General features: G+C 41.9%; 1 protein-coding gene and 2 non-coding genes across 3 annotated transcripts; all 3 read right to left on the bottom strand.

Annotated features, from left to right (window-relative positions):
* Positions 1-7,143: 7,143 nt before the first annotated feature.
* Positions 7,144-14,330, bottom strand: LOC139416176 (small ribosomal subunit protein eS17). Its single transcript, XM_071164533.1, has 5 exons — positions 14,297-14,330; positions 13,208-13,359; positions 11,354-11,459; positions 7,951-8,016; positions 7,144-7,592 (listed from the first exon to the last, which is right to left on the bottom strand). Exons 1-5 carry the CDS (start codon positions 14,297-14,299, stop codon positions 7,515-7,517), a joined length of 405 nt encoding a protein of 134 aa, XP_071020634.1. The 5' UTR covers positions 14,300-14,330; the 3' UTR covers positions 7,144-7,514.
* LOC139418398 (small nucleolar RNA SNORA71) lies at positions 11,638-11,767 on the bottom strand. Its single transcript, XR_011635322.1, has one exon. It is a non-coding gene; the product is annotated as a small nucleolar RNA SNORA71 (small nucleolar RNA).
* On the bottom strand, positions 13,431-13,562 carry LOC139418416 (small nucleolar RNA SNORA71). Its single transcript, XR_011635326.1, has one exon. It is a non-coding gene; the product is annotated as a small nucleolar RNA SNORA71 (small nucleolar RNA).
* Positions 14,331-17,233: the final 2,903 nt, after the last annotated feature.

Here is a 17,233-nt window from a genome sequence, read left to right as displayed (position 1 = left end):
GATTAGAGAGCACTCTAATTAAAGAGCAGAATACTGGGTGCCATTAGCCGACTTCTCCAATGATGGAGGAAGGATTGGAAGTTTGTGTCTAGTGATTTGTAAATATTGCTGCTTTTCTCTAATGTAGGGGGCTCGATTGTCTCCAAGTAAAGGTGTTGGTAGAGGTTGATTTCATCATCCTGCTTCTGAAGGCTCATGTCGATTGAATTGCACTAACTAACATCTCCAATCTCGTCTCATTGATTGGACTCCAGGTTAGCTGACTCCTGACTCCAATGAACTTTTGGAGAAGTCATTAGCCTAGGGGGTTCACATACTTTTTCCAACCTTCACTGTGAATGTTTAATTGATGTATTCAATATAGACAAGAACAATACAATAATTTGTGTGTTATGATTTTAAGCAGACTATGTTTGTAACTTAGATGAAGATCAGATCAAATTTGATTTCCAATTTATGCAGAAATCCAGGTATATATACACACACACACACACACAGTACCAGTCAAAAGTTTGGACACACCTACTCATTCAAGGTTTTTTCTTTACTATTTTCTACATTGTAGAATAATAGTGAAGACATCAACACTATGAAATAACACACATGGAATCATGTAGTAACCAAAAAAAGTGTTAAATCAAAATTTAAATATATTTAAGATTCTTCAAAGTAGCCACCATTTGTCTTGATGATAGCTTTGCACACTCTTGGCATTCTCTCATCCAGATTCACCTGGAATGATTTTCCAAGAGTCTTGAAGGAGTTCCCACATATGCTGAGCACTTGTTGGCTGCTTTTCCTTCACTTCGCAGTCAAACTCATCCCAAACCATCTCAATTGGTTTGAGGTCGGTGTATGAAAGTATGTGTGTGGGTGTAGAGGGCGTGGTGGAGGGGTCTGCGTAATGAAAGGGGACTTGGAACATCTAACATTAAAAAATATCAGAAAGAGCAAGCAGCAGCTAATGAATCAGTGAGAAAATAATGAGGCAAGAGTACCACTCAGTGAAAGTGATTTCATCTGTGAATCAGCTTCAAAAGGGTGAAGCATACACACTGGTGGAAGAAGACCTAAGATTTGAAAGAACAGCAATGAGATGTTCTCCATGCAGACTACACTACTCTGTGTGACCGGAAGGAACACCAAACCTCTCGCCTGACACTCATCTTAGAAAGAACAGGGACATAAGATAAAACTCTTACAACTTTGGACAGAAGGATCATTTCTCTACAAGGTGGTTCAACTTGTAACTTCTGCTTCATGTTTATCTGTAACTGTGCCATCTGGCAACATTTTTTTATTTTTCAGTCAACACACCCATTCTCTAGATGCTGGCTGAGCAAGTGAGATCATCCAGTTTGTGTGGGTTACAGCCTTCAAACATACTTTCCACATAATGTGCCACTAACTGAAATGAATGACACTTTGACATGAATGACATTTTCCTTGGGTGGCTGTGTAATCATGTTCTTTGACCTTCAGCTGCTTGTCAGGATGAGGGATAGTGCAGACAGCTGTGATTGACATGGACTTTACATTTCAGGCTGTGGGAACACCAGTCCCTGTTCTGTGCCTGGTGTCTGGGAAAATATTTTAGACATAAAAAGCACCTCTCGTGTCTAATGTGGACAAAGAGACGTGACAGATTCAGTCATGAAGACAGGCCTATCTGGAAGAAAGACAAAAACAAAATGTCCTCCTGTGCCCTGTGAGGACTGTGGGGCCTTTGACCTGAGTCACCATTTCCCTTAGTCTCAATTTAACAGAGTAAGAACATCAATCACATCAATGAACATAGTTGTCCCCTTTAATCTGCCACAATTTCACAATCCTTTCAATAACAGTGACATATCTTGTCAGAGATTAATCTGGACATAGAGCTTGAAGAATTTTGAAAAGGTTCATTGGCAAATGTTGCGCACTCCAGTTGTGGAAAGATCTTAGATACTTACCCAGAAAGACTCAACTTTAAACGCTGCCAAAGGTGACTCAAGGGTGTGAATACTTAAGTAAATGAGATATGTCTGTATTTCATTTGCTAACATATATATATATATAAATATTTAAATCACTGTTATTATGGGGTATTTTGTGTAGATGGGTGAGAAAATAATATGTTTCATCCATTTTAAATTCGGGCTGTAACACAACAAAATGTGGAATAATAATATGTATTTACAGGGCCTTCAGAAAGTATTCACACCCCTTTACTTTTTCCACGTTGTTGTGTTACAGCCTGAATTGAAAATGTATTAAATTGAGATTGTGTCACTGATCTACACACAATACCCCATAATGTCATAATTTTTTCAAAGATGAAATGTCTTGAGTCAGTAAGTATTCAACCCCTGTGTTATGGCAAGCCTGAATAAGTTCAGGAGTAAAAATGTGCTTAACAAATTGCATAATAAGCTGCATGGACTCATTCCGTGGTCAATAATAGTGGTTAACATGATTTTGTTTAAACTACTCCATCTCTGTACCCCACACATACCTGTAAGGTCCCTCAATCAAGTAGTGAATTTCAAGCACAGATTCAACCACAAAGACCAAGGAGGCTTTTCACGGTCTCGCAAGAAGGTCCCCAATTGGTAGATGTGTAAAAACATTTAATAAAGCAGAAGCTGAATAACCCTTCTTGCAATATGGGGCTCCCGAGTGGCGCAGCGGTTTAAGGCACTGCATCTCAGTGCTAAAGGTGTCACTACAGACTCTGGTTCGATTCCAGGTTGTGTCACATCCGGCTGTGATTGGGAGTCCCATAGGGTGGCGCACAATTGGCCCAGCGTTGTCCGGGTTAGGATTTGGCCAGGGTAGGCCGTCATTGTAAATAAGAATTTGTTCTTAACTGGTCAGGTATTTCACCATGAGGCCAACAGTGCTTTTAAAACATTTACAGAGTTTAATGGTTGGGTTATGAGAAAGCTGAGGATGGCTCAACAACCTTGCTGTTGCGGCAGGTAGCGTAGTGGTTAGAGCGTTGGGCCAGTAACAAAGACTGCTGGATTGAATCCCCGAGCTGAATTTTTATTTTTTTTTATTTCTGAACAAGGCAGTTAGTCCACTGTTCCCCCCGTAGGTCGTCATTGTAAATATGAATTTGTTCTTAACTAATTTCACTAGCTAAATAAAGGTTAAATAAATAAAAAAATTGTAGTTACTCCACAATACTAACCTGAATGACAGTGAAAATTTGGAAGCCTGAACAGACTAAAAATATTCCAAAACATGCATCCTGTTTGCAACAAAACAATTAAGTAATACTGCAAAACATTTACCAAAGAAATGCACTTTTTTGTCCTGAATACAAAGCGTTTTGTTTGAGTACCACTCGAGTACCAAATCTGTCGTTCTGCCCCTGACAGTTAACCCACTGTTCCTAGGCTGTCATTGAAAATAAGAATATGTTCTTAACATACTTGCGTAGTTAAATAAAGGTAAAATAAATACAAAAAATAGTTATGCTTGTCAGAATAGGATAAAATGAAACGGAATAGACACTGGGAGATGAATTCACCTTTCAGTAGGACAATGACCTAAAACAAAAGGCCAAATCTACACTGGAGTTGCTTACGAAGATGACATTGAATGTTCTTGAGTGGCCTAGGTACAGTTGACTCAAAATTGACGTGAAAATCTATGGCAAGACTTGAAAATGTCTGTCTAGCAATGATCAACAAGCAGCTTGAAGAAGGTCAATCCATTTGATTAGCTATTTAGCAGCCTTGTTTTCCTCTGAGGTCCTGGGTGGCAGGGAGCTTGGCCCCGGTGATGTACTGGGCCGTACTCACCAGCCTCTGTAGCACCTTGCCATAGGGTGCCTTGTAGTTACTGTAAATTACTGTTCCTTGTAGTTACCAAGCGATGATGCAGCCAATTAAGATGCTCTCAATGGTGCTGTAGAACCATTTGAGGATCTGAGGGGCCCTTGTGTTGATGGTCAGCATGGCGGATGTGTTGTTGCCTACCCTCATCACCTGGGGGCGGTCCGTCAGGAAGTCCAGGATCCAGTTGCAGAGGGAGGTGTTCAGTCCCAGGGTCCTGAGCATGGTGATGAGCATGGAGGGGTTCTCAGCTGTAGTCAATGAAGAACAGTCTTACATAGGTATTCCTTTTGTCCAGGTGGGTGGGGGCAGTGTGCAGTGCAATAGAGATTGTGTTATCTGTGGATCTGTTGGGTGGTATGCAAATTGGAGTGGGTCCAGTGTGTTTTGGATGATAGTGTTGATGTGAGCCATGACCAGCCTTTCAAAGCATTTCATGGCTATGGATGTGAGCGCTACGGGGCGATAGTCATTTAGGCAGGTTACCTTGGGGTTCGTGGTGGTCTGCTTAAAACAAGTAGGTATTACAAACCGGGTCAGGGATAGGTTGAACATTCCAGTGAAGACATTTTCCAGCTGGTCAGTACGCATCCTGGTATTCCCTCTAGCCCCATGGCCTTGCTAATGTTAACCTGTTTAAAGTCTTACTTACATCGACTATGGAGAGATAGATCACACAGTCGTCCCGAACAGCTGGTGTTCTCATGCATGGTTCTGTGTTGCTTGCCTCGACATGAGCATAGAAGGCATTTAGCTCATCGTCTGGGTTTCCCTTTGTAATCCTTGATAGTTTACAAGCATGTCAACAGTTTCATTAAGATGAGGTGAGCTCAACTTTGTAGCAAACTCTATAGCAAACTAAATGTAACATTAAAGCACAACCGAAAAGTAATTAGGAGACAAACATTTAATGAGTGTCTTAACTGATAAGAGACCTTGTTTTGATCAATGGAGGAAGTTTGATTGATTTAGGTTGTACGGAGGTGAATTGCTATTTCTGTTCCTGGGGATGAATTGAGATTGATTGGGTCAATTGGTGTTATTGAAGTCCTCTCATCTGGCAGTGACATTTGTCCTCCTCAATCACTACTGCTTGATTCAGAATAGGTAAAGCAAGAATTTTCTGTGAGATTTTCCTGGTAATCTGGCTAATTTCCTAAAAAAAATTACAACACAGAGGAGATTAAGGATGGAAGCTGTTGGAGGATGGTGGGTGTGTTGGGGAAATGGGGGTGGAGGGATGGGGTGTGAGCACAGTGAGTTTTGAAGACGGGCTATGTAGGCAGCGCTAAACAGACCTCAAAAGAAGACAAGCGGGAACCAAATTGTGGCCAACAGCCTGGCGGAAATTGGCAGAGGAACAAGGGGAGGATTTTAAACCCTTTAACTTGCCCCTCTTTTGATGGATATTTATAGCAGGAGGTTTCACAGCACTGAATAGTGGAAAACCCATTTTTATTGTGCCCCGGGCACACAGAACTGGAAAATAAGATTTGGCTTTCATCCTTGATGCGCTTGGTTGCGACGAGATTACATGATGCCGAATCCTAACTTTAAATAACTCCGATTTTTTTAAACACAAACTGTCAATATCAATGCATGATTTTACCAGTTTAAGTTATGTACAAATGACTCAAGTTGATAATCTGCCCTATGCAAGGATGAAAAATACTGTATATCCTAATCATAGTACATTGTATTACTTTTTTCTACCCTGTTTTCTCCCCAATTTCATGGTATCCAATTGGTAGTTACAGTCTTGACTCATCACTGCAACTCCCGTACAGACTCGGGAGAGGCGAAGATCGAGAGTCGTGTGTCCTCTGAAACACAACCCAACCTTGACACAATGCCCCCTTAACCCAGAAGCCAGCCGCACCAATGTGTCGGAGGAAACACCATGCACCTGGCGACCTGTGTCAGCGTGCACTGCGCCCGGCCCGCCACAGGAGTTGCTAGAGCGCAATAGGACAAGGACATCCCTGCCGGCCAAACCCTCCCCTAAGCCGGACGACGCTGGGCCAATTGTGCGCCACCCCATGGGTCTCCCGGTCGTAGCCAGCTGTGAGAGATCATAATACATTGTTGAACAGTCCAATATCTATATCATTGCAGTTCTACCTGCTACCAGTGGTGCTTGTGTTATTGAATACCTAAAAATAAAGTATAAAATAGGTTACTTTAACTGTGTAATAACCATTTTACCATGTCATATATTATTAGTAATTACCTGGTATTTGCTATACAATATAGTTCCACCAAAGTTCCAATAGGGTGCAGATGGGAAATAAAAACCAGATCCCAAGAGGATTGTGGTTTGTGTCTGCTATCATTTCAGATATGGTCTGATAACCCCCCCCTCCCCTTTCTCAATCTCTACTGATTGGCCTGGTGCACCCCTTTCAAATCCACATCACTTCACCAGACCCATAACCTGCCAGTGGACACCAGGGTACGCTATTCATCACAGCCCATGAAAAAAAAGGGATGTAGCATGAAATGGGGCCTTTTATCTGTGAGCTTGAAGACTGTCATATAGACACATCTGCAAAAATAAAAACCACGAAGAGACCAGAGGAAAGAGTCACCCCTACTGGCCTTCTAACACCACTTCTATCTGATCTCTCATCCATGGATTGAGCAAGTCCAAAACTGTTAAGCTTCAGAGGTAAGTCAGCAGTGGGATAGAAGGTGGTATGGCTACTTGTCGGTTGTCTTCTATCTTAGTAGTAGACACATTTTTCTGAGTGATTTTCTCTAGATGGTTGACTGAAGTGTGCAGATGTCACCCTAGCTTCCCATTATGCTATGTTTGCTGAGTGTAATATGTTTACCTAGCTATTATTTTCAGGGGTCATTGAATTCTAGAGGGTTTACAATAGGTCTTCTTACTGAAGAACCAAGTGAAAATGCACAAACTTCATTGATCTAAAACTACTTAGTCATGTTTTTCTATTAACAAATAATTGTAAATAATGGAATATAATCATGTCTTTCAATGTTCACATAAGTGGAAGTGCAAAATGTAAAGATGCCATTTGATCATAGAGGGAACTGAGTTTTAAACTTCATGGGTCAAATGGAATGTTTGTTCTAATCCACTCAATCCAAAACCCTACAATGTTTTTAACAGTACTGTGCACAGTACTAACTCAAGAGCTCTCAAATGTAAAGTTATGTTAATCTCACTTCACAATGCTGCTGTAGCAGTGAATGAGTAATACTAGACATATGTATAGGAACCCAACCTTATTGCACAAAGCCTGCAATGACAGGTCGGCCAATTGAAACAAGCACATGAAAAAGGACTAAGCACATATCCAATTCACATCTTCCCACATACCTTTATTATTGCTTTCCCCTTTCTGAAAATGGTTAAAATACCAATTATCCTGGAGTGTGCACTCATGCGTTTCTACTTGTTCTTAACCAGGAATGGGTAACTACAGTCCTCTGGGACCAGAGTGGTGTGTCACTTTCTCCCCATACCTAGCTAACACAGCTGATTCAACTAATTGCATTCATGATCATGATTAGTGGATTATTCGAGTCAGGTGCGTTAACTGGGGCAAAATTGTGACACCAATCCAGCCCTTGATTTGCCCATCTATGTTCTAATCAGCAACACCACTAGGAAACACTGCTTTTTGTGTACTTTTTAATTTTATTATTAAGCGATATTACAAATGCCTAGACTCCTCTTGGTGTCTTGAAGTTCATTCCGACAGTTGGCTGGGTGACTTGCAGGTTGGACAAACTGCCAAAGTCCTGGAGGAAGGAGGAATATAAAATCTAATTTCACCAACAAGTTACCACCAGAATACACCACAGGTTAACGCTAACAATGTAAATCGCAGATGACTGGTCTCGTAACGCCGAGTAGTTTCACCATGAAGTTAAGACTGGGGAGGATGTGGAAGATATTTTAAAGATGCAGGGTTTGACAGGTACTGGTATTCCAACAAACATGGGAAAATCTCAGTCATGGTTCCTGTACTATCAATGACTATGGCAACAATCATGCCTTTGTCACTTTTTATACATGGTTAAAACCAAGGTGTCATCTTCACGCTGCACATATATTCATCATTAAGACACCAAATGTAGCTGCCTGTGAGGGACTTACCAGTAGCTTGAGCATCTCCTTGGTGTCTGGGTCGACCTCGATTATCTCCTGGTCGAGTGCAGACACCTGGAAACAAAAACAAAGATTTAGTTACTGCGCTAATGGCATGTCAGCGCTGTCCACAAAACAATGTATTAATAGTGTGCATATTAAACAGGCAACACTGCCACATGACACCAACTCAACAGGGCATACAGCAGTTACTGGCTGCCTGGGGCAAGGTTTGCGGTCTTAACACATTTATTTTTAAATATACAGGGTTTGACAGGAACAGGTATTCCAACAAACACGGGAAAAGCTTTCAAGATCACTACTCCTGAACTTTTAATGGCAACAGTCATGCCATAGTCACTTTCGATACAGGGCAAATCAAAAATAATTTCAGATTTGAATCAAAAGGTGTCACATCCTATCCCAACTATAGACTTAAGATTCCCAATGGCAGCAGTGCAAGGCGATTGTTGATGACTAAAAGCAGTTTATGAGAATGCATCTTATGGTGCCTAGACAAAGTAGAAGCATGCATAGCTATCAGGGCTTGACATTAACGCTTGTCCACTTGCCCGGGGGGAAAATAATAAAATAGTCAGACAAGAAGAATATAGATTTAAGTTGGCCGAAAAAAACATGTAAAAACAGAATATAAAACAAACAAGCTCTCTGATAAAAATTGGATCACTGTCTTCTGGATGCAATTATTGTAGACCTGCATTGACAGGCACGTGCATTCTTTCAATCATGTAGTCATTCGCAAGATGCGTTTTTGAGATCAAAGCGAGCCTAGCCGCGTGTGCACATTTGTTGATATTCATTGCGAGTTAGTGAGTTATTTGCCCAGTTATAGCTAATGAAAATCCTGGTCATTCATTGGGGCGGCAGGGTAGCCTAGTGGTTAGAGCGTTGGACTAGTAACCGGAAGGTTGTGAGTTCAAACCCCCGAGCTGACAAGGTACAAATCTGTCGTTCTGCCCCTGAACAGGCAGTTAACCCACTGTTCCCAGGCCGTCATTGAAAATAAGAATTTGTTCTTAACTGACTTGCCTGGTTAAATAAAGGTAAAATAAAAAATAAATAAAAAATTGTGTATGCATCACCTCCGTGTGCCAGTGGGCCATTGCCAGAGGAGAGAGAGACATTTACGCAGCAGGTAAAATAATGACGCAGCGCTCAAAATTGGTTAGAATTCTCCTCTATTCAATACTAGCCATGTAATTCTGACCAAGTTAAAAAATATATATTCTTAGAATTGCCTAATTGACAAGTAACTCCAATACTGTCAAGAAGTGAATACAATATTTGAACCTTACAAATAGATGAACATCTTAGTTAGCTACCTCGCCCACCTTAGCCATTTGATCCCTGGTTCACTGAATGAGGGAATTATTTTATGACATAAAACATATTTGGTTATAAATGTAATGTTTCAGGGTGGCCAACCCTCCTCCAGGAGATTCCAGGAGAGCTACTGGGTGTGCAGGCTTTTTTTTTTAAATAGCCCTGCTCGAACACACAACACTGTAAAAATCAGCTGCTCAACAGGACCTTGATAAGCTGACACTGGTATGTTTGAGCAGGGCTAGATAAAAAGCCTGCACACCCAATAGCTCTGCAGATGGAGGGTTGACGGACCACATGTGTTTTATACAGTAGCCTATCGGTGCAGTATTTTACTTCAAGGCCACAACAGAAGGACATACTGTACAAAATATTGGATCAGAGACCAGCAGCCTTCCATTGTCAATACCAGTGATAATGAATGTTACACTGAACACAAATATAAACGCAACATGTAAAGTGTTGGTCCCATGTTTCATGAGCTTAAGTATCCAAGAAATCTTTCATACGCACGAAAAGCTTATTTCTTTCAAATTTTGGGCACAAATTTGGTTACATCCCAGTTTGAGAGCAGTTCTCTTCTGCCAAGACAATCCATCCACCTGACAGGTGTAGCATATCAAGAAGCTGATTAAACAGCATTCTCATTGCACAGGTGCACCTTGTGCTGGGGACAATAAAAGGCCACTAAAAATGTGCTGTTTTGTCACAGCACAATGCCACAGATGTCTCAAGTTGAGGTAGCGTGCAATTGGCATGCTGACTGCAGGAATGTCCACCAGAGCTGTTGCCAGAGAATTGAATGTTGATTTCTCTACAATAAGCCGCCTCCAACATTGTTGGTAGTACGTCCAACCTGCCTCAGAACCGCAGACCGCGTGTATGGCGTTGTTTTCTGATGTTAATGTTGTGAACAGAGTGCACAATGGTGGCGTTGAGGCTATGGGCAGGCATAAGCTACGGACAACAAACAATTGCATTTTAATCGATGGCAATGTGAATGCACAGCAGTACCGTGATGAGATCCCGAAGCCCATTGTTGTACCATTCATCTGCCGCCATTACCTCATGTTTCAGCATGATAATGCACAACCCCATGTCGTAAGGATCTGTATACAATTCATGGAAGCTGAAAATGTCCCAGTTCTTCCATGGCCTGCGTACTAATCAGATATGTCACCCATTGCGCATGTTTGGGATGCTCTGGATCAACCTGTACGACAGCGTGTTCCAGTTCTCGCCAATATCCAGAAACTTCACACAGCCATTAAAGAGGAGTGGGACAACTTTCCACAATCAACAGCCTGATCGACTCTATGCGAAGGAGATGTCGCAATGCACGAGGCAAAGTGGTCACACCACGCCCCTACTTTTTTTAAAAAAGGTATCTGTGCCCAACTGTATTACCAGTCATATGAAATCCATAGATTAGGGCCCAATTAATTTATTTCAATTGACTTACTTGATTTTTGCGTGTTTTGTTTATATTTTGGTTCAGTATATTGTGTAAAGAGGCTCCTTGCGTCATACAGCACCTTTTTGGCCCATGGTGTTAGACCTTTAACAATTTAATAAGATGAGAAAAAAGAACAAACCCACTCTTGCTAGTATCAATGCTCTTTATTATGCTTTAAGTATCGTCCTCAAGGCCTTCGCCAGAGCTTGAAGGCCGATACGTAAAGCTTATTAAAGAGTAGTGATACAAGCAAGAGCAGTGTGCTGGTTTCTCAAGCTAGGTTGCTTGTCAATGTTTGAGTTTGCTTCGACAGCTAGCAAAGAGACATTGTCGGCCTCTACTAGTGAGGTTCTCACAGGCACATGACTGATGGCCCCATTACCATGGTAACCTTAAAGGGGCAGTTGAAAATGTGTCTGATATTTTGGTTAAAAGGTCACAGAATATTAAATCCAGCAATATACCACAATACATTTGTTTCAAAAATGTCATGCTTATTGGGGGGGTGTAATATCGGCACAAAAATATATATTTTGGCTGGTAAAAACTGTGGTTGGTAGATTTTTGTAAATCTAAAGTTATTTTTAGGCCCTGTGTGGGTGGGTCACTTACCTCTGGGACGTAGTTGTCCCTCCTCTCCCTCTCCTCCTCCTGGAGCTTGATGGAGATGCCTCTGACGGGGCCCCTCTGGATGCGCTTCATGAGATGGGTCACATACCTGAGTGCACAATCAAGAATCCAGTTCATTCACATTCAACTTCACAATTGTCACAGCATTGGATCACACCAGTTTTTTAAAATATTTTTTATATTTTTTAAATTGCAAGATCACTAAAAACTAGCCTAACATGAGAATGAGGTTTCACACAAGTTTAGATTGTTGCGGACGTAGAAGATGTTTGAAAGATACAGGGTTTGACAGGAACAGGTATGCCAACAAACACGGGAAAAGCTTTCAAAAATCACTGTTCCTGTACTATCAATGACTATGGCAACAGTCATGCCATAATCACTTTCGATACAGGGTTTTAAGTGGCGAACTAGCAATAATTAGCTAGGTGATGGATATGATAGAATGAATGAGTCTGTCCCTCCAAGCCAGTGCAGCAGACTGGCTGTGATTCACCCATGCTATTACAAGTAGTGTTGAACTCCAACCTGATTGAACTGCAGCATAGTCAATGTTAATTAAATGAACAAATGTAATGAATGAGCTACTTCAGGGTTGACCAATATGCTTTATGTTGACATAAGCTCAAATGCAATCCATAGGCAACACCAGCCACAAAACACAGCATAGACTAGCTTCTTTTAGAATCCAAGAGAGAAATACTTACTCTCGTCTCTATCATGTAGGCTCAGCATTACCGAACAGTCCTACTACAAGTCCTATGAACGAACTTAATTTCAACTTTACCCGTTGTCTGCTGATTTTGTCCCCATGTCGGGGGTAATCAGACAAAATATCCAAAGGGAATCGTCATCAACCCAACCTTCAGCACACTGGTCTGTTCATCTGTTTTTCGCATGCGACAAACACTTGCACAATATGGCTGAGACGAACCGAACGTTGTCCCACACAATCAGCTGGCAAATTTCACAAACAGTTCCAACAGATGGAGAGGAAACGTGCTTTGGTCAACTACGTTAAGGTTACATTCGGCTATCATTTACATATTGTGCATCAAGTACAATGCGTCAGGAGATTGAAAAAAAAAAACAAGCGACAAAACCTATAGGTGCCGCAAAAATCAGACAAACACTTTTCTGTGGATACCCCATCTCTACCTCCTACTGTCAAAAAGACCAACAGCACAGACAACCGGTAAAGTGTAAAGAGAATTGTATTCAACATTCTGGCTTGTAGAGACTCCTGAGTCTTTTTCAGGCAGATTTCATCAAGACTGAATATGCATGGGGTAACCGTGGAAACGGTCTGAAGTTCAAGCAATGTCTAAACATGAGTCATTCAGCACAACAAATTAAAAGGGGAAGAGCAATGTAAAATAATTTTATGTCATGTTATGCAACTCAGTGGTCTTGGTGTCCAGATGACAGACAGTATGGTGTGTGTGTGTGTATGTATGTATGTATATATATATATATTTATAGTCCAATGTGATAGTGCCTCATCCCATAGCATCCATAAAGAGTTCAGTACAAAGGGGAAACCCCTAAACAATCCATCTCAAACACAACCACCTTAATCATGTTTATGTACATGCCACCCCATCTCATTCACATATACAAAATGCACACTTACACAGAAACACTACCATGGTGTGATCAAATTACAAGTTATGGTCATCCTTTTAAAAGACTACATTCAGCCAAATCTGACTGGTCTAAAGATTGAATCTTTTCAAAAGGCCAGTGGTGCCACCAAGATAAATTGTTGAGAAACACTGCTCACTTGGTCCCCTTCTATGCTCTAAACATAGACCATATGTCTAAAGAAAGACTCACCCAGCTATCTTGTTGCGCAGCTTCTTGCTGGGGATGATTGCGATCTCCTCGCACACCCTCTTGTTGGTGTGGAAGTCATTTCCAAGCCTGGTGTAGTACTTCTCAATGATGACCCGGGCAGCCTTTTTCACCGTCTTAGTCCTGACTCGTCCCTGTTGTAAAGTTGTGCAAATTACTTTCAGTTTCGAATGCTCAGAATGGCCCAAATTCTCCACATTTAAAATGTCTGAGAGAACCAGGGTTCAGTTGGGATTGAGGACCCATCAAACACGGGAAAGGCTCTCATTTCACTTTTCCTTGTACTATCAATGACCTGGCCACTTAAATCAACACCATAGCCACTTTCGATACAGGGTTTAATGTAAGAAATTAAAGTACAGAAGCTGCTGAAATTGTAGGTTTCAGTATTCCCACGGCTGACATGCAACCTACATTTAGCTTACTAACCAGAAAGGCAAAATCGTAACTAGCTAGCCCAATACCGTTACTACTTATCTGGGTTGCAACTTTGTGTATACTGGCTAACTAGCGAGGTACCTGGCTAGTTAATGGAAGTCATGACTAGTTACACCAGTGATTAATCATAACTAGCAGGCTAGTACTGTACATGGATAAATAATTACCGGTATCTAGACCCCTAGCTAAGGTTAACTAGGATGATTTGGCAATAAGGTACCGTTAGTTAGCCAACTAACCAGTTATGCTTATCAGTATCACGAATGAAATTAAATTCCTTACGCACAGCTTAAACCTAGGTGCAACACCACCAAACACACATCGGATGATTGTGCAACATTGAAGGCACTGCCAGTTCTCTCTACTGATTCTAATCAAATCAAGATATGGAAAACGAGGTTGTTCATGGACAGCCAAATGCCAGCGTATTGCTTCTTCCGTTAGCATCTCGGGGAACACTCTACATTAAATTGTTAATAAAAACTGCCAGGAACGGCATTACAACTCAATATGTCAATGTGATTGTATAATATATCCAACATGTTACTATTACAGACCTAAATACCATTACGGTTGGTTAAAAGGCGCCGATTACGATAGATTCAGTGGGGTTGTAAATGTTTGAGTACCCACCATATTGAATCGGGTTAGTTGAAGAGGCCAAACAAATTCTTGAGCAGAAGTTTAAAAAAGAGGGCATGCGGAACTGGCAAACCAAGGCGAAAATATTTTGCTGGCCCCTAGTGGTGGAGGAATTCGTGAAACAATTATCAGACTTAGTTTATTAGGAAAGATTTCTATTCCCAAACTGTTTACGTATATAGGATAATGAATTCAAATGAAAAAAGTGGTGTGCAGCAGTGTACATAAAAGGTATTGCTCAAAATAAAGTGAAGAGCTACAAAACACACTTTAGGCTACTTTATAATAATGCTTAAAAACAGAAACATTTGGTTTCCCCTGTTGAGCTTCAGTTCAGTCTGGTCCGTCTTCAAATAGTGCAGTAATATTGCACATCTCACATTGTACAGTCTGAATATTAACATGAGAAACAAATTCAAGTTTAATTGTTCCTTATGCCGATTCTGTCTATGGCTGATATGGATTCTTATGGAATCATTCTGCCAATGCTTTGGTTCTCATTCAGGTGATGTCACACCATAAGTTGAGTGAAAAGCAAGAGCTGCACACCCCAAAAAGTTAGTAGAGGTGCTGACTAATGGTGAGTAAACTGTAGGCTTTGTACACTGCTCAAAAAAATAAAGGGAACACTTAAACAACACAATGTAACTCCAAGTCAATCACACTTCTGTGAAATCAAACGGTCCACTTAGGAAGCAACACTGATTGACAATAAATTTCACATGCTGTTGTGCAAATGGAATAGACAACAGGTGGAAATAATGGGCATTTAGCAAGACACCCCCAATAATGGAGTGGTTCTGCAGGTGGTGACCACAGACCACTTCTCAGTTCCTATGCTTCCTGGCTGATGTTTTGGTCACTTTTGAATGCTGGCGGTGCTTTCACTCTAGTGGTAGCATGAGACGGAGTCTACAACCCACACAACTGGCTCAGGTAGTGCAGCTCATCCAGGATGGCACATCAATGCGAGATGTGGCAAGAAGGTTTGCTGTGTCTGTCAGCGTAGTGTCCAGAGCATGGAGGCGCTACCAGGAGACAGGCCAGTACATCAGGAGACGTGGAGGAGGCCGTAGGAGGGCAACAACCCAGCAGCAGGACCGCTACCTCCGCCTTTGTGCAAGGAGGAGAAGGAGGAGCACTGCCAGAGCCCTGCAAAATGACCTCCAGCAGGCCACAAATGTGCATGTGTCTGCTCAAACGGTCAGAAACAGACTCCATGAGGGTGGTATGAGGGCCCGACGTCCACAGGTGGGGGTTGTGCTTACAGCCCAACACCGTGCAGGACGTTTGGCATTGGCCAGAGAACACCAAGATTGGCAAATTCGCCACTGGCGCCCTGTGCTTTTCACAGTTGAAAGCAGGTTCACACTGAGCACATGTGACAGACGTGACAGTCTGGAGACGCAGTGGAGAACGTTCTGCTGCCTGCAACATCCTCCAGCATGACCGGTTTGACGGTGGGTCAGTCATGGTGTGGGGTGGCATTTCTTTGGGGGGCCGCACAGCCCTCCATGTGCTCGCCAGAGTTAGCCTGACTGCCATTAGGTACCGAGATGAGATCCTCAGACCCCTTGTGAGACCATGTGCTGGTGCGGTTGGCCCTGGGTTCCTCCTAATGCAAGACAATGCTAGACCTCTTGTGGCTGGAGTGTGTCAGCAGTTCCTGCAAGAGGAAGGCATTGATGCTATGGACTGGCCCGCCCGTTCCCCAGACCTGAATCCAATTGAGCACATCTGGGACATCATGTCTCGCTCCATCCACCAACGCCACGTTGCACCACAGACTGTCCAGGAGTTGGCGGATGCTTTAGTCCAAGTCTGGGAGGAGATCCCTCAGGAGACCATCCGCCACCTCATCAGGAGCATGCCCAGGCGTTGGTCATACAGGCACGTGGAAGCCACACACACTACTGAGCCTCATTTGGACTTGTTTTAAGGACATTACATCAAAGTTGGATCAGCCTGTAGTGTGGTTTCAGCCTGTAGTGTGACTCCAAATCCAGACCTCCATGGGTTGATAAATTTGATTTTCATTGATCATTGTTGTGTGATTTTGTTGTCAGCACATTCAACTATGTAAAGAAAAAAGTATTTAAGAAGAATGTTTCATTCATTCAGATCTAGGATGTGTTATTTAGGTGTTCCCACATTTCAATGTCACATGCACAAGTTCAGTGAAATGCCTTTCTGGCAAACTCCTAAGACATGTAAGCTTCCAATAATTTATTGGGTAAACCAACGTTTCGGCATCACACTGCTGGAGATGCCGTGAAGAAGGCACTGTGATGCCAAAACCAATAAATTGCTGGGAACAATTTTTTTATATCCTACACATCATAATAAGTTTACACTTTATTATATTGTACAGTGTTTTGAAGTGAAAGGATTGACAGTGTTTCCATATTCAGTCACCTTTTTATACCTCCAGTTCATTAACATGTTTTGGGGATATGGTTATTAGGGCTGCACATTTCACACAATGCAACAGTCACCCCTCACCAACCCTGGAGCACTATAGGGTGCAGGCTTTAGCTCTAACCTACTGAAACAATTGATTCAACTAATAAACTGCTCATCAAGTGAAACTTGAACAAAGTGCATTTGAGCATCCCGATAGACAATGAAAAAGTTCATTAATTGAATCAGACGACACAATCTTCTGTATTTCTAGGACAGCAAGAAGTCCGCAGCACAAGGACAGAAACACAGGGCCAAGAGTAAATGTTAAGAGAGATTTTTATTTTACATAAAAAACGGGTGCAAACTTGAGTTGAGTTATTTTGAAGTAGTGTAGTGAAATTTTGGAAAGGTCCCATGACATGTTTCACTTGAGGCCTCTGGGAAGTAGGCATAATATGACAGTCCAACCCCCCCCAACCCCCCCCAAAAAAAGGAATTTAAAAACCTGAAAAAAAACTAGGGTTT

The sequence above is a fragment of the Oncorhynchus clarkii genome, chromosome 1 (assembly GCF_045791955.1).
Source record: "Oncorhynchus clarkii lewisi isolate Uvic-CL-2024 chromosome 1, UVic_Ocla_1.0, whole genome shotgun sequence".
Classification (NCBI taxonomy): domain Eukaryota; kingdom Metazoa; phylum Chordata; class Actinopteri; order Salmoniformes; family Salmonidae; genus Oncorhynchus; species Oncorhynchus clarkii.
The sequence above is the reverse complement of the archived record's forward strand: the minus strand, read 5'-3'. Positions and strand labels throughout refer to the sequence as shown.

Bases quoted from the DNA above. Each gene is read 5' to 3' on its own strand.
- LOC139416176 (XM_071164533.1), bottom strand. The intron at 11,460-13,207 runs GTGAGTCTTTCT...TTGTGCACTCAG, and splicing joins CTGCGCAACAAGATAGCTGG to GTATGTGACCCATCTCATGA. The intron at 7,593-7,950 runs GTAAGTCCCTCA...TCCTTCCTCCAG, and splicing joins AGGAGATGCTCAAGCTACTG to GACTTTGGCAGTTTGTCCAA.